At 38.7% G+C, this 26,640-nt stretch overlaps 1 protein-coding gene, 1 non-coding gene and 1 pseudogene across 3 annotated transcripts in view; 2 read left to right on the top strand and 1 right to left on the bottom strand.

The window, feature by feature from the left end:
- Window positions 1-22,957, bottom strand: part of MELK (maternal embryonic leucine zipper kinase) — a 71,554-nt gene extending 48,597 nt beyond the window's left edge. For both annotated transcript variants that reach the window (XM_072959741.1, XM_006204099.3), the window contains exons 1-8: window positions 22,836-22,957; window positions 17,614-17,709; window positions 16,295-16,380; window positions 13,605-13,721; window positions 11,790-11,933; window positions 10,849-10,917; window positions 8,880-8,972; window positions 4,508-4,606 (exon numbers count right to left, since the gene is read on the bottom strand). In XM_072959741.1, the coding sequence (XP_072815842.1) occupies window positions 4,508-4,606; window positions 8,880-8,972; window positions 10,849-10,917; window positions 11,790-11,933; window positions 13,605-13,721; window positions 16,295-16,380; window positions 17,614-17,671 (666 nt within the window). In that variant the 5' untranslated portion in view covers window positions 17,672-17,709; window positions 22,836-22,957. The remainder of the gene's footprint in view (window positions 1-4,507; window positions 4,607-8,879; window positions 8,973-10,848; window positions 10,918-11,789; window positions 11,934-13,604; window positions 13,722-16,294; window positions 16,381-17,613; window positions 17,710-22,835) is intronic.
- TRNAT-AGU (transfer RNA threonine (anticodon AGU)) lies at window positions 14,185-14,257 on the top strand. The gene has a single exon. It is a non-coding gene; the product is annotated as a tRNA-Thr (tRNA).
- Window positions 22,958-24,647: 1,690 nt separating the features above from the next.
- On the top strand, window positions 24,648-26,283 carry LOC102533088 (large ribosomal subunit protein uL30-like; annotated as a pseudogene).
- Window positions 26,284-26,640: the final 357 nt, after the last annotated feature.

Genomic DNA, 26,640 nt, shown 5'->3' with positions numbered 1-26,640 from the left:
CAACTTAATGCCAAGAAATTTGAAAAATTAGACAAAATAGACACATTCTTTATGCTCAAAATCAGACTCCTTATCGTCCCTGCTCTACCAGGAATCTTACCCAGCTCAGCTGTCGGCAGTTCCAGCTTTCCAGTTGCTTAGGTTACTCCCTTCATCCCAACTATCAGCATACTACGTTAGCTATACCTTCAAAAGACAACGGATTAGTTCAAACATACATCCTGACTATGCTGGTGGTGGCTACGTCAATCTATATGTGTGTTAAAATCTGGAGACCTGTACACATAAAAGAATTTATTTTACTCTATGCTAATTTAAAAATAATTTTAAAAAAAAAGATACCCAGAATCTAAGCACTTCTCACTACCTCAGTGGCAACCATCTCTTCTCTGAAAATTACTACAGTATCCTCCCCATCAGTCTCCCTGGTTCTCCTCTTTGCTCCCTGTAGCCTATCTCCACACAGTAGCCACTATGGTCCTGAGAAAACCTAAACCAGACCATGTCTCTGTTCTGCTCAAAACTCTCAAGTGGCTCCCCATTTCACTTAGAGAAAAAGCCAAAATCCTTATCACAGCCTACGGAGCCCAAGACAGTTGGAGCTCTGTTGCCTGAGACTTTGTTTTCTACAACTCTGCTCATTTGCTCCATTCTAGTGGCACCAGCCCCCTGCCCTCCCTTGCCTATACCAGGCATGCTTCTAACTACTGGCCTTTGCTCTGTCTCCTCTGCCTGAAATACTCTCTGCATTGATAGTCACTTGACTAACAGTCTCACCTCCTTCAAGTCTTGCTCAAATCTCACCTCTGTGAAGTTTACTCTGACCACCATATTTAATATTTAATAATGCAACCAGCCCTCCTATTCCCTTCACATCCCCTCAGTCTGTTCTCCTGATTCCTCTTTACCCTGCTCAATTTTTTTCTTTTTTTCTAAAGCAAGTATCATCTTTTAATATAATTTACTTATTTATTATGTTTATTATCTTTTTGTACTACTACCACTGTTTTTTTCCCTGCCACTAAAATATAAACTCCATGAGGGCAGGGATCGTCCACCTGTTTTATTCACTGATATATCCCAAGCATCTAGAACGTAGCAAAGAATAGGTGCTCAATAAATATTTAACTGCTTCCCAATTGAAAGAACACTGAATGAATGACTAAATGAACAAATGATCAAACTAACGAAGGAACAAACAAATGAACTGCTGCCTTTCTAATTAGAGAACATCTAAATAGAGATCTAAAGAAAAGGAGAAGACAAAGCATATACCTGGGAAAAAAACACTTCAGATGAAAGAGTAGGTACAAATGTCTTGGGGCAGATGCATGCTTGGCATGTTCAAGAAAGGAAGGGTAGGGGACACAACAAGGAGTACAAGAGAACGGAGCAAGTAAGGAGGGGGAGTAGTAAGGGACAGGGCATCGAGACAATGGGAGACCAGCTCACCTGGGATAAAGCCTACAGCCCACAGGGCGAACTCTGTCTTGTTGTACTGGAGCGAGATGGGAAAGAAGCCACTGGAGAGATTCCAATAAAGTGATGTGATCTGACTTATGCAGTATTTTAAAACCTTCCCATAAAGAAGTAACTGGTGGAGATGGACTTTCAAGCATATTCCATAACTCCAAGGAACTAAAAATTCCAATGTTAAACTGCCCCCCCCAAAAAAAGTAAAAGGAAGAATACTCCCCAACTAACTTTATGTGGCTAGTAAAATATTGAAACCAAAACCAAACAAATAAAATAGCTCCAGAAAGGGAAACTACATATTAATCTCAGAACAAATTTTAAGTCCTGGACAAAATATTGGCAAACCAAATTTAGAAATGTATGTCAGTAAGAGCTAGCATTTATTGAGCACTACGCTAAATGCTTTCTATTGACTAACTCATTTAATCCTAACAATCCTAAATTGTGAATATCATCACCCATTTTACAGACAGGAAGCTGACACACAGAGAGGCTAAGTCCACAGATAGAAAGTGGAGATCCTGGATTTTTAAAATACCAATGAGATTCTCATTTAATTGCTCTGGAGTTTTTTTTAAAGCACCTCAAGCGATGCTAATATGCTGCCAGTTTTGTAAACCACTGCTCTAAGTCCATTAGCTAAGACTTTCCCCACCCTGAGAGAGATTACTTGGATAAAGCCAAGGAAATAGATATTTTAGTGAAAATTTAAACATGAAACAAGAAGCAGAGATGAGAAAACATGATTTGTAAGACCCTTTCCAACAGTAGAATTCTGGCTGTGTGCCCCACATTGTCTTTCTAGAATTCTGAAAGGTATAAAATTTCACACTATAACACCTAGTAGATCCAATTCTAGTTCATCTTTGGAGAAGTTTGTCTGTCAGTTTATTTCTTTGGCATCGAGTTCCCCCTGCTCCCCTAAAAAAGAGTATGTGGTAAAACATAACGTAGCTTATAATAATAAAGTTATTTTCAGGACAAAGAACAGAGCTCTGCTTTACAGAAAGAGTAGCAAAAAGAGGGAATAACTCAAAAAGCCAACCCAGTATTTTTTGAAAGTATAACTGGAAAATTGTTACTGAGTTGCCCAATGACCAAGCCTCCTTCCCACTCCACATCTGTTCACTAAAGCTGAAGCTACAAAGCAATCCTAACACTACTCTCCCTGTATCGTGCTGTTGACACAGTGGGGTGTGGCTCTTTGAGGTCAAGAACTGCTGTCACAGGCAGCAAGCAGAGCCAAGGCAACAACTACTACTCTCAAAGTTAAGGGAAGCTTCGGGAGCAGGAGTGGGGGAAATACAGACTATCTTGGCTACCCCAGCAGGCTCCAGGAGGCCAGCCTCCAGGCCACTACCCCATCCATCTCCCCTCCCCAAGGAGAAGCACATGCGTTCACAGTTCCCCAAAGCAATGGCAACAGCTACTGCTACCATGACTTCTCTTTGATTCTGCAGAATAGAGCTCTTTGGCCTTCAAGGAATTAGAACTATTACCATTCCATCACTTACCAAAACTACTCTTGTAGTTTTGGCATTGCTTTTAAAAGTTTTTCCAGGGTGGGATATAGGAAAAACGATTAAGTCAAATAGATAAAACAAGTGAAGGTTGAACTCACTGCCCTTAGACTTGGTTGTTTTATACAGCAGGCAACAAGCCAACTGGTTTCACCACTTTCAACTCTGTATGCTACTTCCCAGAAATGAGAGTTGATTTAGGTGGTCTCCCTACCTAAAGGGTGTTAGAGACTTCACAGTACGGCCACATAAAACTTCTAACCATTTCTCCCATCTTATACCTTTGTTGATACTGTCTACCAGATATTCTCTCTCTCACATCCCTTTCTGAAGCACTTCTAACCTTCTTTAAAGTCCAGCTCAAACCTTACTTCCTCTAAGATGTTCTCCCAAATCCCACACCCACTCCTCTATTAACTTCATTTATACCTCTCTTATAATTTGGCATCCCTCACCCTTTCCTCTTTTCAGATAGCCTTATATCTGTCTCCAACAAGGAACCTGGCCCTGGTGGACAGTGATCAAGTTTCATAGATCTTTGTTCATATCTTTCAACAGCTCATACAAAGACCTTCAAGAAATATTTGTTAAACAGAACTGAATCTAAGCTGCATTCAGAGAAGTTGCTCTGCAGGTCTGACCCTGATTTGCTATGGACACAATATGGTGCTCTTTCTTCTTCACTTATCTTATTTTGCTAGCTTGCTCCGAGTATTAACTCTTTAAAAAGAATTTTGCTATTTTCCTTGCTATACATGATTTTTGGGCTTTTTAATTCAATATAGCTCCTATAACATAGAATTCACACTTTGAAAGTGTACAATTCAGTGGTCTTTAGTATATTTACAAAGTTGTACAACCATCACCACTGTCTAATTCCAGAATGTCTTCATCAACACAGAAAGAAACCCCATATCCATTAGCAGTCACTCCCCACTGCCACTCCACCCTCGACCCCCGACCCCACACCCACACATCTACTTTCTGTCTCTTAACATACATGATTTTAACAAAGCTTATAGTACTCTTAACTGTGCTTTTATTATACCTTAAAGCCAAATTCTATCATCAAAAAGAAAGTTTCTCTTATTTTAACATAACTCAACAGAAAAATGTGATTTAACACAGCAACTTACTAAGGTATCATTTCAGGATACAAAACAAAAACTATACCAGGAAAATCAGCTTACATGTTTACTTATCCATTTGTTTTTGTTTTGTTAAGCTTTCTACTAAAGATGTATAATATATAGAAGAGTACACATATCATAAGGGTGTATCTTGATAAGTTTTCAAAAATTGAATACACAAGTATTATCAGCACCCAGATCAAAAACCAAACAGAAGCCCTTCATGTCCCTTTCCCAGTGGCACCTCCAAAGAGTAACCACTATCCTGACTTCTAACAGCATACATTACTTCTACCTGTTCTGTACTTTTATAAACAGAAGCATATAGTTTGCAGTGAAAGAAAACTTTTACAATGAAATCATATGCCTTATGAAACTCACCATAATCTTCTTGTACAAAGCCATGACATTATCATCATCAAATGGTAAAAAGCCACACATAAGTACATATAAGAGTATGCCCATGCTCCAAACATCTGCCTGAAAGGAAGAAAAAAATAATTCCAAAAAATTCAGAATGCATTTCAAAATGGCAGTACACATAATAGATCACAGAATCCTCACAGAGCGGGAAAAGAACTCAGGGGTCATCTAATTAAACCTGCTCATTCTACAGTCTGAAGCCCAGAAAGGAAAGCTTGTCCAAAGTCACCCAGTCAATGGCAGGCCACCCAGGTAGGTCTCTTGACTTCCAGTTCAGTGCACTTTCCTCTAATGCTGGACTCTAATGCTTAATAGAAAATAATTTCCAGGAGGGAGGGGATAGCTCAGTGGTGGAGCACAAGCTTAGTATTCATGAGGTCCTGAGTAAATAAAATTGAAAAAAAGTTTCCAGTTAGCAGGCCTAGATTGAGCATGGTAAGGAAGAAGATGAGGCTGGGTCTCTGATTCTGAAAGACAAATCTACAGTGCTACTGAGGGTTTATTACATATAAGGATTATGTAAACATGCATGAGGCTGTCAAAACAAGTCTTAAAATTTACTACTGATAATCTGAAAATGTGACTGAGCTGCACTTTAAAGTTCTCTCTATGTAGAGAAACCTTAATAAAGTTCAACAATTGACTTTTCAGGGATCAAAGCTAGAAATTAGCCTGCCAGCACAAACAGTCCTACAAATCTCAAAATCCCAGAAAGGAGCTTAACCTTTATATAAGATATCCATGTGCCCCATGAGTCCTAAGCACTAACTACTTATTCAAGCAGTGTTTGGCCTTAGTCAATAATGATGCCACCAATGGCTGAGAAGTCACAGTTCCCACCTTCATCTGAGCCTTAGGAAAATTTTAAGAGGTAAAAAGGGCAGCATCTTAAAAAAAAAAAAAAAACGAGAGGAGGGAGCAAGAGGGGAGAAACAGAGTTAAAATAACTCCAGCATCATCATACAACTAGGTAGTACGTATACTAAATAACGCAAATCTCACATCTAGTCCTGCCTACCAAATCACATCAAATTAGGACTCAGCTAGGATGCCCCAAATGAACTTACTTTCAAGCAAACATCTGATTTTCTTCCAACTTGCAGGAGGTCAGAAATTAGATATTTATGCCTGAAAGATGTCAAATACATCTATAAATTGAATCTTGATGGCATGGCACTGCTGACCAGGGTTCTATTCAAAGAGGCTACACAGGAAAGAGTGGGCTAATACGGCCTCATCAAACGCCTTAAGAAGAGGTCAACAGAGAGATTATGTCTGAGGTTAAAGGAAAAGATGAAGAAAATAATAGTAACATCCCAATAGAAATCTACCAAAGCTACTAGAGAAAGAAAAGCAGAAAAAGCATTCTTCATTTAACGCATCAAAGCACTTTCACTTCACTGTTTGAAATGGATATAAGAATAAATTAATCAACTGAAATCATAAACCAAAGCAAATGCAAGTAAATCTATAACTACCAATTGCCAAATGAGGGAAAATTAATTGGGGAGGAAGGGGAGGCTTGAAATCACTTCCTCTGAAAAATTACAGAAGGAATTAGAGATGTTTACCATGGAACATTCCTTAAAGCATGATCTGGGGGGAGTGGGTATAGCTCAGTGGTAGAGCATTGCTTAGCAAGGTCCTAGTATCTCCATTAAAGAGAAAAAAAAAAAGTTCCAAAACAAGCATGATCTGAACCACGAGCAAGAGAATAACCTAAAGTACTTATTTTAGAATGAAGATTCCTAAAAGCTCTACCTTAGAAAACAAAACCAAAATATCTAAACATACAGCCCCGAACTCTGCATATTTTAACAAGGGCCTCAGACAACTCCTTGGTATGTTGTCCTTAAGAAACTGTTCTAGAGCGACAGCGACGCAAGATGGCAGCCACCACGGGCTCAGACAAATCATGTATTCAAACCAGCAGGGCCTCATCATCAGAACTCTAAGAACCTTGTGAGCATTAGGCATATGATTACCACTCCTTCTAGAAGACTGGCTGAAATAGAGGAAAGAGTTCAGGTGTGTGGTAAAGCCTCACTGAGTTCAAATCTTGACCTATAGTTCCCAGCTGTGACCCTGCAAAGGCATTTAATTTCTGAGTCTCAATTTCATTTTCTTTATCTTATGAAATAGAGTAACAGTATTCATTCCAAAGGAATTTTGTGGGGCTTAAGTGAAAATTATAAAAACGATCTAGCATGTGGAACCCTTGTGCACTGCTGCAGAAATGTAAAATGTTGCTGCCACTACAGAAAACCGTATGGCAGTTCCTCAAAAAATTAAAATAGAATTACCATATGATCCAGCAATTTCACAGTGGTGTACATATCCAAAAGAACTGAAAGTAAGGTCTCAAAGAGGTATTTGGTCCCATCAGCATTATTCATAGTAACCAAAAGGTGGAAGTAATTGAGTGTCTCTCCTTGGATGAATGGATAAACAAAATGTGGTACATACATACATTGGTATATTATTCAGGCTTCAAAAGGAAGGAAATCCTGATACATGCTACAACATGGATTAAGCTTGGAGATACTACACTAAGTGAAATAAGTCAGTCACCAAAAAAAAAAAGTGTAATTCCACTATACAAGGTACCTAGAATAGCCAAACTCAAAGAGACAGAAAGAAGAATAGTTGCTAGGGGTCCATGGAGCAGGGCATGGAGAGTTACTGTTTAATGGTTACAGAATTTCAGTTTTGCAAGATTAAAAGAGCTCTGGAGATTGGTTGCCCAACAACATGAATGTACATAGCACTACTGAACTGCACATTTAAAAATGGTTCAGATTGGAACTATACACATAAAAAAGGTTAAGATGGTGAATTTTATGTTATGTGTATTTTACCACAATTGAAAGGGAAAAGAAAGGATCTAGCATGAGTCTACAATTATGATAAACACTCAGTAAAAGTTTGTTCCCTTTCCTATGATGCACTGAAGAGGCCACAATATTACCTCTGTGGTATCTTTGCCAAAAATGCATAACCTGAAACTAACCACAAGAAATATCAGATAAACTCAAATTGAAGGACATTGTTCAAAATAACTGGCTTCCTCAAAAACTTCAGGGTCTTGAAGATAAAATGAGCCCAAGGAACTCTTTCAGATTAAAGACTAAAGAAACACGACAATGCAGTGCATGATCCTAATGGAATCCTGGACTGGAGGCAAAACATAGCTATAAAGGACATTATTGGTACAATTAATACCATCAGAATATGAATTGTGGATTAAATAATATCAATGTTAAATTCTCTTGATTTTGATAACTAAAATTCGCTTATAAAAGAGAGAGTCTTTGTTTTTAGGAAATACATACATAGTATTTAATGATAAAGGGTATGTACGACGTCTCCAACTTACTCTCAATCGATTAAAAAAGCAATACACATATATAAACATAGAGAATGAGAAAGCAAATAGGTAAAAATGCAAACAACTGTGAATTTAGCTAAATATATACAGAAGTTCCTTGTTCCATATCTCCGACTATTCTCTAAGTTTGAGATTATATCCAAATAAAAGGTCACCTAAAACAAGTTAGCACCCATGTTTTCATGTTATAAATGAAGTAAACCAGCATATCTCAAAAGTTTTTCCCACGTAGCACTAGTCCCAAAAGATGCTCCACATAAAAAATGGATTCCGTAGGTGTGTAAAATCTAGACCAGTTGCCACCTGTGATATTCTCCACCCAAAGGACCACAGGAACATGCTAAGATTTGGAGACGTCCTGAACTAAAGAAAACTGTTCAACCCAGCATTTCCATAGCTTTTGACAACCAAACCTTTTTTATTATTTTTTTTCAAACCTTTTTTATTTTATGATACTAATGTCAGCAAAAATAGTACTCCAGAGATTGGAAGGGGCAGACTAGCTTGTGAGAGCTAGCAGTAAAGCAGGCACTGGGCCTGTGAACACCGGACTGCTGGCCTCAGAGAGTTAGCTGTGGACGAAGTAAAGGTTTTCTCTGTGCTAACCAGCATCTCTGAAAACTGAGGCTTTAATCCTGGCCTCACACTCCACCTGGCTAGACTAACCAGTCTAAACTATGGCATTGCTAAACACAAAAGCAACCACAACAAGGACACCAGAAATACATCCCTGTTTCATAAGTATACTATGTATTATTATATTTATTGCAAGTTGTTCATTTCACTTTTTACTTTACAAATCTCACTTTCTGAATAGACAACTCTTTGATTAACAAGTTTATTTCTGACCTCATTATATCCTTAATGCACAGTGCCTGATTCACTACAGGTCACCAATAAATGTATATTGATTATATATTGAATTAACCAATGAATAATTACCTCTGATCCCAGATATGATTTGCCTTGTATTAATTCAGGTGCTGCATAAGCAAGACTCCCACAGCATGTTTGTAGATGGTAATCCTTGTTACCCTGCCAATAAGATACAAATGAAACACCTATTAATTACAGCCCTTAAAAGAATTAAACCCTTGATAAAAGTCTTTCGGCACAAGCAAAGAGACACTAGAAGAAGAACCACCCCAAATAATAAGCATTTTTTTGCGAACTCAATCCTCTGTCTATGTGCATGCATGCACGTGTGGCCTCCTCACCCCTGGATTTACAATGCTACTACAATCTGGCCCGAACAAAATCCTTTTCCCTTTAGCTCAGTAAAGTCAGGTTCATACTTCCCTAGGCATCCATTTGCGTAATAATCAGCTTAGCATACAACCAAGCACCCATGTCTTCCCACTCCCAAGTACTCAAGGAAAAGATTATTTCTCTATTGGACTCTACCTCCAATATCAAATCTTTACACATAGAGAAGTTTCTTTCTCCCTAGAGGAAAGAGCAATGTGCTACACAGACCAGTGCCTCAGGAGTCTGTTTTCTAGACTCAGTTATGAAACAAATCATGACCTGAGCTTCCAGATCTGTTCAAATGAAGAATCTGGGGGGAGGGTATATCTCAAGTGGTAGAGTATATGCTTAGCATGCATGAGGTCCTGGATTCAATTCCTGGTACGGTACCTCCTCTAAAAATAAATAAATAAATATACCTAATTACCTTCCCCGACAGAAAAATAAATAACTAAAAAAAAAAAAAAAAAGAATCTGCTCAACCTCCTCTGGTCTCCCACAGAAACATGAAGACATAATGAAAAATGATACCACTGCCTTACATACAACTGGCAAATGACTTGTGAAATGGTGAGATTTCATTTACAACTGCAACAACATGCCCAACAGTGAGCTCCTCAGCAGAAAGCTCAGGCCATCCTCTCCCAGCCAATCCCTGCTTTTTGAGATGATGCCTGTGTGGGTCGAATCTGCAGCACCCACAAATAAAGGCTAACAGAGTCTGTCATGAACACTCTCTACTGCCTCCTCTGATGAACATGACTTAAACCAGTTTATCTGCTCAAAGTATGCTTTATCTTTATATTTCTGTCAATCAAAAAAATGCCTTCTAGTATTTGGCTCCCAGACACAAGACTCTACTGGCAATCTCTGAAGAGCCAAGGGAAGGAGAGGAAAATCAGACAGAATCACTCAGCCAAAGGGTCAAAGTCTGCTCTCCTCTGCACCCAGCTAATTCTGATTGGGGCAGGAAATAACCACGGGACTCCAAAGGGCTGAGACAGGTCTATTTCAACATTCTTAATGAGTGTAGACAGCTCATTAGAGATTTTCAGTACCATCATTAGAAAACCCAGGAGGAAGCCTCCAACAGGTAGCCACACAGGAAAGCTCAAAGTCACCTCAAAGAGAAGATATGCTGGACACCACCAGTAGTTAATTATGGAGTACAAATGAGGAACTACATCAGCATAAATTTTAAAGTGCATATCAATTTTTTTCCTTCTTCTTTTATGATGGGATTGTCTCTGAAATGTAATCAATTGTTAGTTATAAAACCATTTGGATAATAAAGAATAGATTTCCACTCAATTCCCAACACTCATGTCTAAATGAATGAAGGCCTCATCTAGTGACAACACACTCAAACTGCAAACACATGGTCGATTCAGCATTCATGGTGTGATGGCCTCATGTCACCTTGGCACTGCAAACTCTCTCACAGCATATCCATGGTGTCTTCAGCAGGACCAACCCTGGATCTAGAGCAGTGGTTCTCAATCTTGGCTACATATTAGAATTAGAGAACTTATAAAAAGCATGAAATGTAACGTTCTTCTCAATGGACGCAACCAGGCTCAATAAAGTCGACGTCAGTGCAAGATAAACACACTAAGAGTTGCACTGACAAAGGAAATAAATGCATTTTTATTTCTGTACTTACCTTGGGTTTTGCACAGAGACCAAAGTCAATCAGCTTTAATTGATGATATTCATCAAACAACAAATTTTCCTGGAAAAACAAAGATATTTACATAAATATATACTGTCTTCCTTATGTCACAATCCCCCTCTACCTATTTCTAAAATCATCTTAAGGTTTTTTTATATTAAACAGCCTGGTTACAAGAGTGAAACTCATTTAAAAAAATTAAATGACAAGAAGTATAGAAGGGAAGAGAAGAGGAATGTTGGTAACTATCCCACTCCCCAACCAGGCACATTAGCATAAACCATTTTCTCCTTGGTGCTCTGAGGTTCAACTACAAGCAAACACAATGTGTGCCAAAGGCAAGTTTGAACCAGAAGAGTGACTCAAACCAAAGGGTTGGGTATATCTTATTAGATCAATTCTAGGTCCCTAACCCTAGGTACGAAATAACTTAAAATCCACATTCACCATCATGCATATTAGTCAGAGCCTACAGACTTAAGAGTATCAAATTTTTATTGTCCTTCTATTCTGTCCATTTCATTGAACTGGTCCTTTCTGAAGCATAATGGAATTAAAATAAAGGAAGATGGGGTTAGGAAAAGAGTATTGAAAGTAAAATACTCAATGGCAATATTCTCAAAGAAAATACTCAGAATTCTTCTTTTCTAGAAATAAACCCCTGAGGTTTATATTCTGCAGCTGATTACTAAGATATTTATAATGTCACACACAATTGACAGAGAAATAGAATGCCAATAATAAGTCCATCCAGAAGAGCCTACCAGGAGTCAAAAGTAAAGGAGGAAAAAGAAGTGATACATTGTGAGTGGAACAACAACAAAAAAGCAAATCCAAGATAGATTCTAAAGAGAAAGAACATTTGAAAACTTAGTAATGACAGGTAAATGATGTCAAACTTTTAGGTGACCGTCTGTGACACAGTCACTTACTGGTTTGAGGTCCCTGTGAGCATAGCCCTGGCTGTGCACATAAGCAACTGCAGATAGTATCTGACGGAAGACAATTCGAGTCTCCTTCTCCGACAGGCGATCCTGGGAAATTATGTAGTCAAACAGCTCTCCTCCAGGGCAATACTTCAAGAGCAACAGAGTCACACAGATATTGTTACTTCTTACAAAAATCACTTCAGAGGAATTTGAAGTAAAAAAATTATACTTAACTCAGAGATATTTTATAAGCAAGGGTATTAAGTAAGGCATATTCAAAAATACACTCTCAGGATCAAACAAGTCAACAGTATTCCAAGAAAGAGAACAGCTCTTGCTTTCAAATAGTTTTATTACCAATAAGCAAAAGTAGAACCATCACTGTGATTTTTAAGTTCATTCAGGGTTTTTATATTTTTTATAGCAAAGTATTAAAACCCATTCTCCTCTTAGTGCACTCACACTTAGTGTAATTACCTGAAAGAAACAAACAAACAAAAAACAGCAGCAATTATTGCTTCCCCGTTCAAAGATCAGTGATTTTAAGTCTGTACTAGAAGGACCTCAACTCTACAGAGTTCCCCAGAGGTTACAAGAGAACGGGTACTAGAGCACAAAGCTCTAGGCTTTCTATCCCTTCTTCTCCAGAGCAGCTCCATTATTCTATAAACTGGCATTTTCATTTAAAATTTCATTTCATAGTAGTATCAATTAAAATTATAGATGTAGATAGCTTTTGACCTCATAGGTTCACACTTAGGAACTGTTCCTATAGCTACAGTCTTACTCATCATCAAAAATTATGCACATTCAAGATCAGTCAGTGCAGTAGCACTGCTTGTAACAGCAAAACCCTGGAAACAATCCAAACGTGCTCACACTACATAAATCATTGCACAGGTACAAAATGGCATTCTATGCAGCCATTCTAAAAAAAAAGAGGAAGCTCTTTATGAACTGATATGAAACAATCTCCAATAAGAGTACACACTTTATGATTCCATTTATATCAAATTCTAGAATACATAAAACTAACCTATGGTGATAAAAATCAGATCAGCAATTGTTGAGAAGAGCAATGGGAGGTGGGGTTACAGGGATTAACTTTCAAGGGCCAGGAGAAAACCTTCTGGTGTAATAGAAATCTTTTGGACATTGAATAGAGTGGGAAGTACATGGGTACATATCTCTTTCAAAAACTATATAATTAATGTATTTATTTTATCATATATAAATTATACCTAAATAGCCAATTTTTTAGATGCTAGCCAATAAATTTTACATAAAGAACAGACTACTTTATATTTTCAAGTAAATAAATACAAAATAAAATGAAACAAAAACATTGGAAATCTCTATGAATGTACATAGATGGTCTCCAAGCTAAAATACTAAATGAGGGAGAAAAACAGGTACAGAATAATATTACAGTATGTGACCATTTGTGTGCAGAAGCCAATAAGCTACACATACACAGTGATAAATTTAAAAAACACATAGATATATATAAAATATACATAGGCATTTCTAAGCATGTGGAGACCTCATGAATGGAATTAATACTCTTATACGAGGCTCTAAAGAGACCCCTTGTCCCTCCTACTATGTAAAGACACAGCGATACAGTACCAGCTATGAACAAGGAAGAGGGCCCTCACCCAACCATGCCGGTGCCTTGATTTTGGAATTGTCAGCTTCCAGGACTGTGAGAAATAAATTTGTTGTTCATTAGCTACCCAGTCTGTGATATTTGTTAGAGCAGCCCGAACAGACTGACAGTGACCAAATACCTTTAGGTCTCTGAAGCATACTACTGACCTCGAGAACCATGAATATTTTGTTGGCTGTCTCTAGCACATGGTAGAGTTGACATATATGCTGATGTCTTAGGTTCTTCAAGGCATCAATTTCAGTTTTGATCCGGGGCAAATCACTCTGTGACAAAACATTGTATTAAATGAGCAAGAAACCTATTTGGGAATTGTTCCAAGCATCAGTATCAACAACTTCAATAATGAGTAGCAAAAGCAACAAAACAATTTGTTCAACAATATAGAAATATATAACCAAACTTACTTGTGTGTACATTTAAAAAAAGGCCTTGAGGGTCTTACAAAAGATAAGGTCTATGGGGTGCAGTAGTAAAACACCCAGAACAATTAACATAATTTCTGACTCCCTTTAGAAGGTTAGCACTCCAAACAAGGAAAATGACAGAAACACTGCTCAGTGTGCATGCCTGGGCTACCGCTTCGTTCTCAGAAACGTCCATGAAGGAGCATGCTGAACCAAAAATTGGTGAACATAGGTAAAAGGTACGCAGCTTATTCACTGTCTCTGTTTTCCAACTTTTCAAGGAGCTTGAAATTTTCCAAAATAAGAAGTTGATTGGGAAGGGGAAGGATATAGCTCAGTGGTAGAGTGTGTGCTTAGTATGCACGAGGTCCTGGGTTCAATCCCCAGTACTTTCATTAAAATAAATAAATGAATAAATGAACAAATGAATAAATAAATCTAATTACCTCTGCCCTGCCCCCTAAAAAAGAAGTTGGTTGGAGAGGAGAACAAACCAGGCTGAAAAAATTTTTAAATCCATATTAAAGATAGAAATCCAGATATTCATAATGTAAACAAGTAAAACTTTATTATAAAATAAGACTCGATCTAATTAATGATAAATGGCTTAAGATCCAATTTTCTAGGGCCATGCAACCAAATATTAGTTCTTGACCAAGTATCAATTGTAACTTTGACTATTCTGATATGATCATCTTTTTTTCTTTTTTGAGGGGAGTGGGAGTCTAATGACTAAAACCCTGGGAGTAATCAAAATATTTTTGAACTCCTAGGAAATAACTAAAATAAGCACAACAACAATAGAAAATATAAAAGTAAGTTTTAAAATAATGAATTAATGTCATCATATTGATGATTCAGAGTAAGTTTTGAGTATTGGTGTGATGATACGTTTTGTAGCAACAGTTCACATTTTATTTGTTATTTTAGTGTTTGTGTGTCCAAATAATACTAATGTGTCCAACTAATACTGTGTCCAAGTCATACTAAAGGTGTAACTAAAGTTTAAATTAAGGGAATTAATCAGATTTGTAATCAGTGTTTAAATGCTCAAGAAAAGTGGTTTTTAGTGCCTTTTTACTAGTTTAATAAATACAGTATTGAGCACTGAAAAACAAAAATATTAAAAGAGAGCATGAATTGTCAGTTGAAGATTATTAGAAATTATTTCTGACAGATCACTGTGTGATTTTGGCATATATTTCAGAAGAAGTTTAAGGAATTGAGCGACATTATTATAATAAAACTTATATTCTCTTTAACTTATTTATGTATGGTTTTGTTTTGTTTTGGGGAGAGGTAATTTTATTGATTGGTCAAATGATTGATTGTACTGGGGACTGAACCCAGGACCTAGTGCATGCTAAGCGTGCACTCTACCACTGAGCTATACCCTCACCTATTTATGTATGTTAATCAGCACAAAATAAGGTAACAGTGGATGTTAAACTCTGTCTCATTCCAGAAACAAGGGAGACTCCCCCGTCAAAAAAAAGTCCAACATAAAAGTCCAATATGAAAATGCATTTTCAGTAAATGGTTATTTTTTAATGTTTGATAATTGTCAGCATTTATAAAATGTTTGTGTTGTTTTACTCAACTGTATGCTAATATTAATTATGATGCTAACCCAACCATGAAGAATAAAAAATGTTTTTTTTAACATTCAGAGATTTTTGGTCAGAGGAAAAAAAGACTTTTTTTAATTTTTAAAATTTATCTCCAAAAAAAGAAACAGTCACAATATATACTAAGAGACTAGTGAATTTTCAGTGTAGAGACCAGAACAAAGTACAGAAGCCAAACCATACAAGGAATGGCAGAAAGAATTAGGAAAAAAGACCACTCAGGATGACTTTGAACACTGGAAAGAGTATATAATGCCAAAAAGACCATAAACAGAGACAGATCGCCCCTTAATAGAAAAACAGAAAACTTTATGTATGTTATATCCAACATAACAAACTGAATGGGCTGCTTTAGGAGGTAATGAGCATCTCAATCCTGGAAGCATTCATGTAGAGGAAAAAGAGACTGATTAGGAAAAGGATTTCATTAGGTAACTCCTAAGGTCACTTTGAATAAAATTCTGGGATGGATGATCTATCTAAACTATAAAATAGATCAACATTTAGTAAGGGTACCATGAGAAGGTAAAGGGGGATATCAATACCTAGAAACACCCACAAGACTACAAAACAACTGCAAAAAAATGGATCCTTCAGATTTCAAATATGTGCCATCACCCGGCATTAAAATTAAGGAAAAAGTAACCCCTTCCCCAGATTACTTCTTAAAACCATAGATTTACACATAACTGGCTATGGAAATGTTATTCTAATAAAAGAGCAGTAACTAGAACATTAGAGCAAATTCAGGTTTCAATTTACAAAGCTGATCTATAAATATTTTTAAAATAATGTTAAACTTACCCCTAGTGCATTTTTATCCATGATTTTTATAGCTACCATTTCTCCAGTGAGGATATGGCAGCCAAGTTTGACCTTTGCAAAGCCACCTAAGTATGAGAAAACATATTATGAAGAAATAAGCAAACTAACTTAAATACCATCATCAGAGCAAACTGAGGCCTCAGGCACAAACATCTTTCCATTTACTTTTATAAGGCTCTACTGATCTATATTTTCCTGAAGTTTGTGGCTCTTTCTTCCTGTTGCTTCCAAAGTGTCAGCCATGACCCTAACCTCTCCTCATCCAATGTCTAGCTAAAGACTCTTTTTTGCCATAATAGGATAGCTTTCATTTTGCAGTGAAGAAGTAGGAAAAGAGAATAAAACTCTTTAGAAATTTGTTTTATAATTAACATTGCTAGAACACAATATAAAGTTGCAGAAACAAAAGACAATATGAAATTTCGATTCAGTTTTAAAACTGTAAAAATAAGCAATTATGTCTCAAAACTGGATCAAAAGCTAGATAAATGTCTACATTAAGGTATCTAAAAGAAGCACTTCTAAAAAGAAGCTCCTGGTAGTCCCTCCCATGGTCTTCCCCATCTCAGTAAGTGGCAACTCCATTTTCCTAGGTGCTTAGGCCAAACATCCAGGAGCCACCCTCAGGTCTTCTCTTTTGTCTCACCTCACATCTAACTCATCAACAAATCCCACTGGCTCTGTCTTCAAAATGTATCAGTGTTTACTTTGGGGGAAAGGAGTCAGGCACTGACTGGAAATGTTCTATGTCCTGATATAAGCAGGGAACATATGGGTGTATATGTATCTAAAACTCATCAAAATTAGTACACTTTGCATATTTTATTGTGTCATGCCTCAATAAATTAAAACACACACACAAATACTGTATGTACATGTGTCTACACAGAATCCCACCCCTTTCTATACAAAGAATCCCACTACCTTCAATTCTATCACCAACCAAATGACCATCATCTCCAGCATCACTTACCTAAATAATTGCAATAACCTTTTAACATCTCTCTGCTTCTGCCCTTGCCCTCTCTCAGCCAATCTTTTCACAATCAAGCAGCCAGAGTGACCCTTAAAAACAAAGGTCAGATCACTCCTCGGCTCAAAACTCTTTAATGACTTTTATTCTAAATAAAATGACCTATAAGGCCTCTCCTACAACTCTCTTCTCTTGCTCCATTTTTTCTTACTAAAGTAGGTTGAAGAATTTTAAAACTACATAGGTTAGGCTAAAAAGCTCCTGGCTGCCCATACACTATACTCTCAAAAAGATGATCTATCCTCTCCAAGAAAAAAATAATTACCTGTCCCAACAGTTTCATATAATTCATAGTATTTGAGAAGTTCATCATAATCTTTCATAGTCCTCCTGGAAGTTTTGCTCAAAATTAAAAAAGAACCTGTAAGACAATAATGGTACATGATCAAAAAAGGAACTATTAAGAGATTATCTCCTTCACTCTTGTAACTACAAATATAAGTAAGCCTTAGGCATATAAATGATACTGAAAAAACTGATTAGCTATATGAAAAACCAGTTCCAGATCAAGTAAAGACTTAAATATGAAAGGTAAACCTTTAAATTTTTAATAGGACATTGTCATCATTTCAGGATGGAAGAGGATCTCTTAAATAGATACAGAATGTGCTAATAAAAAATATAATAACACATTAAACATTAAAATTAAGAACTGCATATCCAAAGACATCATTTAAAAAAAAACCCATAATTTGCAGCAACATGGATGCTCCTGGAGAATGTCATTCTAAGTGAAGTAAGCCAGAAAGAGAAAGGAAAATACCAATGAGATCACTCATATGTGGAATCTGAAAAAAAACAAACAAACAAAGCATAAATACAAAACAGAAATAGACTCACAGACATAGAATACAAACTTGTGGTTACCAAGGGGGCGGGGGGTGGGAAGAGATAGATTGGGATTTCAAAATTGTAGAATAGAGAAACAAGATTATACTGTATAGCACAGGGAAATATATACAAGATCTTATGGTAGCTCACAGAGAAAAAAATGTGACAATGAATATATATATGTTCATGTATAACTGAAAAATTGTGCTCTACACTGGAATTTGACACAACATTGTAAAATGATTATAAATCAATAAAAAAAAGTTTAAAAAATAAATAAATAAAAATAAAAAAACATAATGTGAGAAAATATTTGTGACACTTATAATAATGGATTTTTATCCAGAATATATATACATTACCTTCTCTGATACAGTAAGCTAAGTACACCTAATGTTCCTTTAACTACAGATGTGTTCCTAATGGTCTGTGGTCAGTAGGCCTTAACAAGAGCTGTTAGCACAAAAAGAATGAGAGGAAGAGCATTCCAGAAAGAGGGAATTTAGGTGCAAAGAGCCCAGAGGAAGAAAAGGTTGACCAGGTACTGAACTGAAACTGCTTTCAGAGGTACCAGCAGAAGGAAATGCAGATTTGGAGCTGGAACAAATGGTTAGGCATATTGGAAAGAACACTGGATCTCTACCTCACACCACACACAAAATCAATTATAATAAAGACTTAAAAGTGAAAGACAAATCTTTAAAATAATATATAGACATACCTATAGTTAGGGGTGGCAAGAGGAAGACTATGGAGACAACAACTAGGAAAGTTAAGAATTAGAAGAATACAGTTTCAGGGAAGCCAAGAAGGAAGAAAAAGCAAAACTAGTAAAAGAAAGTTTCTAGGAAGTTGATTTCTAAAAATAGAAGTGTTCATATATAGGTCAAGTCCTAGCATCTGAGTTTAGGTGCTGCAAAGTGGAGCTTTCTTTATACGGAGACATGGAGTGAAGCTCTCTGAACCTATGTAAGTACGGTTTCTCTAAGGAGCTCTTCTTCCCAGAGGCTAGTATGAAAGGACAGGACTTGAGATTTCAACCTTGGGAAGAGATGCTCCCACACCCCTTAGAAAGCTGAGTAGGAATCAGAGGGGCCCAGGAAGTGGAGGTCAGTGAGTCAAGAACAAAGAATCTCCCATATAATCCAGCACAGCAGACCAAGGGCTCTGGAGTTTATAAAGGGCCTTGAGGCTAGTGATGAATTCCTCCCTTGCCTGGCCTGATTCCTGTGCACAAATCTCCCTCAGTGACCCAGCAGTGGACTAGTTATGGCAGGCACAGGGTTCAGGATCCCAGGACCTCACTGTTTCTAACACTTAGATTTGGTAAGTACACGCATAGCCAATTGGGACTTGAGCAAAGTTCCACCTGTAAAGTGCAAAAAACATACATCTTAATTACTGCCTCTCAGTAGTGGAAAGCTGGTGCTACTGCTCCTTTCTTGAGCCAGAGACTCTCCCTTCACCAACAGGCAGAGATTTAGGAAGTCTGCTGAAGGCTGTTGGATTAAGTGGCCAGCACCATGTTCACTGCCTTCAAGTTCCCTGTCCTTCATCCTGGCTTATCCAGAGCTGAGTGACCAGCATGTTATTAAGCGTTAATAATGGTCATGACTTTGGAAAACCAAGAATATGAATTCAACCTCAGGAGTGTGGTGAGTTTATAAAGGAAAAGACAGGAGCAATAGGGAAGATCCTTACTACATTGAGGATGAGCCATCTTCTTAAACTGAGGTGAAGAAAAAAACTGAATGAAATTATCAAAAGCCCAAGAGCTACAGAATATTTTTTTCAAATATCCCTTTAAATATCCTTTTAAAATGCCTAAAGCACTCTAATTCCATGAATCATTTTATTTGGAGATAAAAGGTATGTTATTATCAGCAAGTAAAAAGCCTGCAAAAATTTGGCCAGTGAACTGAACACTGGAGCAAAAAGTTTTGGAAGGAAAAATATCAAAATCTAAGGGAAAAAAATCAGCTTTGAAAAAATAAAAAACATTTTCAGTCTTAATATCAAAGCTGAAATAGCAAGAAAGATAAAGATCACGGCAAAAGACATTCTGATCCAAGAAATAATGAGTCATTTCCTAGGAAGAGATGGCATTGGACCAACTTAATAAACAGGTTGAACTTTTAATCTAGCTAAACCTGCATGAATGGAGTAGGCAAACAAAAGAAGCAAAATCAGGTCCTGATACTAATGGAAAGTTGGTGATATAAAATGAAATATTCCTGCTTCCACTGGAGTGGCAAAAGTTGTCCCAGGCAAGCAGACATCACAGAGGAAATATTTATTCTCCCTGGGCACCTGAGACACAGGATTAGAAATATTCTTAACAACAATACTAACTCAGAAATCTTTTAAAGGGCATTTGTCATTGGAACAAATGTAGGAATTAAATGGAACCACACCACAAAAAGACAGGAATCACAGGACTAAGAATTTTTAAGACAGGCAAAAACAGAGGTCAACACGAGGCTAAGAAATCTTTGAGATCCTGATGAGGGAGAAGAGAAAGAATAGAAGATTAGAAATGTCAGGCTATAAATCTTGTCTAGAAAGTTGTCTGCTATAAAAGCAGGCTATAAGGTTCCTTAAAGAACAAAGCCCCAACTAATGCAGTATTGGGATATTCAGAATACAGGTGCTAAAGAGGTAACACAAAGAGACATTTCAAAGTTTAAAAACCATGAGACGGAAATGGACAAAAGCAAAGATGTAGGCCTTAGGTAATATAAGAATCCCAATTACCACCAGTGCACAGGCCTAAATTCCTTAAAAAAGACTGGGCTATTTCAAACTACCATACTCAGAAAGAGAAAGCAACTGGTATGATGTTGGAATTCACTTCCCAGATGAGGGATATATGAGTGTCATAATCACTTCTTGATAGATTTTTCCCAAATGAGTTTGCAAGTTCCAGGTTATGGCCTCTGGTCAACTAGCAGAGATCAATGCACCAATATAAGACTGAATCACACATCTCCTCCTTTTCTGTCTTCCATTTTCTTATCTACCCCCTTCCCTCAAATCACACCATGTCTTTAGGTGAATAATACCAATGTGGGCCTAAATTGTATCTACTGAATCCAGGGAACATCATTTTTGCTACTGTATAAGAAAACTGGTGTTTATTTTGCAAACTGCTATAATACACAACATTGTAAAATGACTATAACTCAATTAAAAAAAGTTTTTAAAAAAAAAACTGCTATAATGATAGCAGATTTTACTTGGTTTTTAAATTTTGTGGATGTGGACCTGGTTGTAAAATGCCCTGTTTACCCTCTAGAGTTTGGAAATATAGAATATAGGAAAGACTTGTGACTGGAGTAACCCAACTACTGCTAAAGGAAGTATACAATCAATGTAGAAGGCAGTCTCTCAACTATAGATAATGAAGAAGGAAACTAGACCCCAATCAAACACTTGAATGTCCCTCTGAATGTGATTAAATAGAAGAATTGGAGGTATATACAACTGGGATTTGGACCTCAAGGAAACAAGGAATTGCCTAGTTAGCGGGAGGAAGTTTAGCAGTACATTTTATAAGAGAGCAACAAATTGGGGTCACATTCTTATTAATATAGTATTATTTGGACTATGCTATTACCTGTTATGTAATACATCTACCTCATCTAGTGAGCCTCGTAAGACATTGATGCTGAGGATATTTCAAATGAGAAGTAGAATACAAATGGCTCATAATGCGGCCTTGTAATATATTTAATTAACATCCGGTCCTGCTCCCTTGCAAAGGTTTCTGGGAGCACCAACAAAGACGCATTCATTCCTAAAGGTAATAAGGGACCAATCTGGCCATCTCCTTGGTTCACGGTAGACCACAGAAAGGACAGATCCACTGGTGAGACAAGCCCATGAAGATGCAGTAGGGGCGTTTCTGATTTCTCTCACGTAACACAGAAACAGAAACCAAAATATGTACAAAAAAGCTAGGAATACTGGCCTCTAGGCAAAACTCCAGGCAACTCTGAACCCCCTATTCCTTCCCCCTTCTACTACCAAAGAGAAATACCAAAGGTGAATCTCAGGAACAATTACTCATCCTAGGTGCTAGAGGCCTGATCGCTCTCCTGGGATGCCCTCCTTTGAAAGTCTCTTCACCCATTGGTTTCTGGGTGGGAGCCACTCCTTTACAGCTAATACCGTTCTGTGTACACTCTCAGTGTGAGCCTCTTAAGCCACTACTTTAAGAAGGCAAAGGGAGAGGAAGGGTTTGGACTCTGAAAAGGAGGTGATAAGAAATAACACATTTCCTTTTTTACGGGACTGCCCCAGTAAGCTGAGTTGTATGAACAGAAATAACCCGAAACCCTTCCTGAACTTCTTTCCCGGAGACCGTCAGGATCATGGAAACGGGAATTCACATCAATCACAGACTCCTAGGTGGCCAATGGTTTGCCTGCACACTTCGTAGATAAGCCGGAGGCGGGTACGTTCACTATCCCCACTTAACAGAGGAGAAAACCGGGGTTCGGAAAGGTTATCGCATAGAGGGGGCTGCGCTTCTAAGGCGGGGCTGTGGTGAAGTTCCTCCGTCTCCCGTGAGCCGGGAGCACACTGGGCTCGCGCCGCCGCCCCCACGCTGCGCACAGCCGGGACCTCGGCCCTCACCCAAGGCGGGACACTGACCTGAAGGCAGAGAGCCAGGCGGGACCGCGCTGGGCAGAAGGACTAAGGCCTGCGGTCCGAAGCAAATCTGCCAGTGCAGAGAGTCCCTAGGAAGACTTTGAACGGTCGGGTTCTGGCCGCTTCCGCCCGCCAAGGGACTCAAACCTCCCGCGCCGGAAGGGGCGGGGCGCGGCGGGGGCGTGGTCGCCCTCGGACCCGGAGCTGGGCTGGCTGGCCGGGGAGCCGGGTGGCCGAGTGGCCTACTCGGCGACTGAGGCGTGACTTCAGTCCTTGGTCTTAAAACTGGAGTACTCTTCCCCAGGAGGGCCCTTGAAGATTTTCCTGGTGGCGTGGATGTACAAAATTTAAGAATAATTCAACTTTCTTAAGTTGTTTCCTAAATGGATCTGCAGACAAGACGCAGTTCTCATTTTCGTCCTCCCCTTGCCCAGTGGCACTTCTCCCATCCAACAAAAAACAAGTATACCGCTTCCTCTCCAAATCTTACTAAAATGTGTTGCCACGAGGAATAAAACCCCCAGGGGCCAAATTGTCCATTAGATAACTCAAGGTACCAGAAAACACTAACCTAGCATCACAGAAGTCCTTCTAATGTGTTTTACTGTTCGGTCATTATTTATGTGACTTTCATCAGCTGTATGAATTACAGTTGTTAGAAGTCAAGCGACAAGGAAAAAATTAAAAATTGTAGCCAAAGAAAGAAAAAATATTAAGTATAAATTTATACATGTATTTTTTAATGAACTTTTTTTTTTTAGAGCTGTTTAGGTTCACAGCAAATTTAAGAAGGTACAGGGATTCCTCCTAAACTCTGCCCCCACCACAGGCGTAGCCTCCCGTATTATCAATATTCCCCACCAGAATGGTACATCTGTTACACCTGATGAACTTACATTACTACCCAGACCGTAACTTAATATGAGGGTTCCCTCTTGGTGTTGTACATTTTATGGGTTTAGACAAATACATAATCAGGTGTCGCCACCATTATAGTATCATACAGAGTACTTCACTGCCCTAAAAATTTTCTGCTCTGCCTACCCATGAAGTGGAATAGTGTCATATATGTTTTTTTATCACAATAAAGTACAATACAGCACGGGACAAAAGATTTTCAAGCAAAAAAAAATTACACTAAGATAACATTCTTTGGAACAGAAATATAAGTAAGGAGAAAAAAGAAGGAAAACGAGCAAGTTAAAAAAGATACCGTGTATTTTGTTCGTGTATTTATTCATTGAGTGATAGTGGGTATCAAATCATTCCAGTATTTCCAATCCACTGGCTATCTTTAAAGCAGTTATAGCTTTACTTTCAGAGGTTTACAATAATCAGGTTTAAAATATATATTTACAATAAGGGGGGAAGATATAACTCAGTGGTAGAGTGCAAGCGCAGCATGCATGAGGTCCTGAGTTCAATCTTCAGTACCTACATTTAAACAAACAGACAAACAAACAAACAAGCAAACAAACAAACAAACCGAATTACCTCCCGCCCCAAAGTTTACAATAATTCAAAACTTACAACCTTTGTAACTATTCAAAATTATGATCGATGTTTATAACCCAACTTCAAACAGTTGAAAAGGGCTGGCTTTTGAAGATGGCACGGCTCTAAAAAGTTTGAAGCGGTGCCAAGGAAACTTCGTGCAACTTTGGTCAGGAATCAGGATTATTAAGACCTCAGCGATTCACCGCTGCTAAAAGGGCGTGGGCCAGCCAGGGTCCCCCACGAGGAGCTAGAGTAGCCGTCTCTATGGTCGAGCAGACATAGAGCGGTTCCCTTCTTCTCCACGCGGTGGGGCTGCGCATGAGCTGTAGTCGCAGCGTTGGAAAGATGGCGGAGAGACAGCAAGAGAAAGCCTCCCTTTGGTTCCAGACAACTTCCTGAAGGAGAGGAAGGTTTATCAGACCCTCAGAGTCTCCCAGGCAAAGCAGGAGCTTTTTGCAAAAGAAGGAGTAGAGGAAAGGAAAAGAGCTCAAGTTTGAGCGACTAGAATGGGTCCTACATGATTCCTGGCGGCAACTACGGGACAGGGTGTGCCTCAGACGACTGCTAGTGAAACCTCGCGGCTTGGAAGTGCTAGATAAACATTCCCTGGCCTTTGTTGTATGCATCCAGAGGATTAATGGGGTGAGTTTACTGGTGCAGAGGACTGTTATAAGACCCGCTTGAGTGAGATTTTTAGTGGTGTCTATTGTAAGACAACAGGGTGGCCGGTTGGTGAGCCAGTGACATGCGGGTTGGTAAAAGAATACCAGAGATTAAGTATAAGAATAGAAAGGAGTTTATTAGGGTACACTGTTGTAGGCAATAGTGGGACACACAGGCGAGGGGTGCCTGTGTGAGGTCCTAGGGCTGGTTATTGGGGTCTTTTATAAGGTCGGGTCACAAGGTGCCTGGTGCACAAGTCTCTGACTGGGTGTAGGTGAGGTCAGCTGTTTAGGGCAGTGGGATTTGACTCTTATAAAGTGGGCTGAAACAAGCCAGCCTGAGTTATTGTGAGATTAAGCATTACCTAGGGCTGTTAGTTTGTTAAGGGAAACACGCCTCGTAAAGAATGTCAGCCATCTGAGAGCCTAGGAATGGGGGTAGTTGGACTTTGAAGGACATAAGTTGGTGGAACAGTGTCTTTGCAAAAGTAACTCTTCAAACCATAAAAAACGCTTCCTACGGTGGAAACTTCTGTGACCTGGGAATTTCCAAATCTGAAGTCTGTTGGAGAAGTCATCTTGAAACATGGACAACCCAAGGTCAAGAATAAAATCATCCCTCTAACAGGCAACACAGTGATTGAGCAGCACCCGGGGAAGTTTGGTGTCATTTGCTTGGAAGACCACATTCATGAAATTTCCTTCCCGGCCAAGAATTTTCAGGTGATCTCAGGGTTCTTGTGCCCTTTCCAACACTCAGTGGCCTGTCACACTGTCAACAATAGAGTGGGCTTCCTCGGGGAAGTGGCTTCATCTGGCTATCAAGGTGAACGCGTCACACAGCTCACCCAGCAGCTGAACTAAACCCAGAATATCTGAAATCACAGTGCATTGGATGCATGTGTTTTTTTGTTTTTGGAATTGTTACCCAGTATCTTCAAATTAGTTTATTTTCTGCTATATCTTCAAACTGGAAGGCAAGTTTCATGGAACAGATGGTTCATGGCAGGCACCTTTCATCCCACCCCAGTTCCAAGGATGAGTTTCTGTGTGTTTTCCACATTGGCCCCATCCACCTCTGAAACCAGCAAAGGACTTGTGCCAGGGAGAAGGGAGTCCTGCTTTGTCACATCTTCTATCCTCGGGTTTAATGTTGGTGAATGAATACCCAAGCATGAATACAAGACAGCAGTGGACCAACCCCAGGGGCATACTTGAACCTCGGAGTTCCGAGGGCCTTGTTTGGGAAAGAATTTGAAATACAATAAGAAAGAAGAGCACAAAAAGCAATACTCAGATGTCTCTGCTGTGAGTCTGTGTTCTAACTTCAGTGACAGCTTTGTGAGTTCTCAGACTTGGCTGACTCTGGGTGTATCTGGTGGTTTCCTTATCCTTGCCTGCAACTGACTTAGTACTTTTCTCTAGCTCAGGATTTTAACCTATTCTTGGATCTATGAGAAAGGAAGGCCCCTTTCCCCAGGGAAACATGAAGAAACTCCAGTTTTTTTCTTGGAAGTTTAGGGTGTTTGTAGACCCTACCCAGAGACCCTTTTGTGAAGAAGTTCTTCACTATCAGGATTGGTCACCCAGGCCCTGACCCTGGTCTGGTTCCATCTCCTGGGGAAGTCCAAAACTTGCCAAGGTCATTT

The sequence above is a fragment of the Vicugna pacos genome, chromosome 4 (assembly GCF_048564905.1).
Source record: "Vicugna pacos chromosome 4, VicPac4, whole genome shotgun sequence".
NCBI lineage: Eukaryota > Metazoa > Chordata > Mammalia > Artiodactyla > Camelidae > Vicugna > Vicugna pacos.
This window is presented reverse-complemented; position numbering and strand designations above follow the sequence as displayed.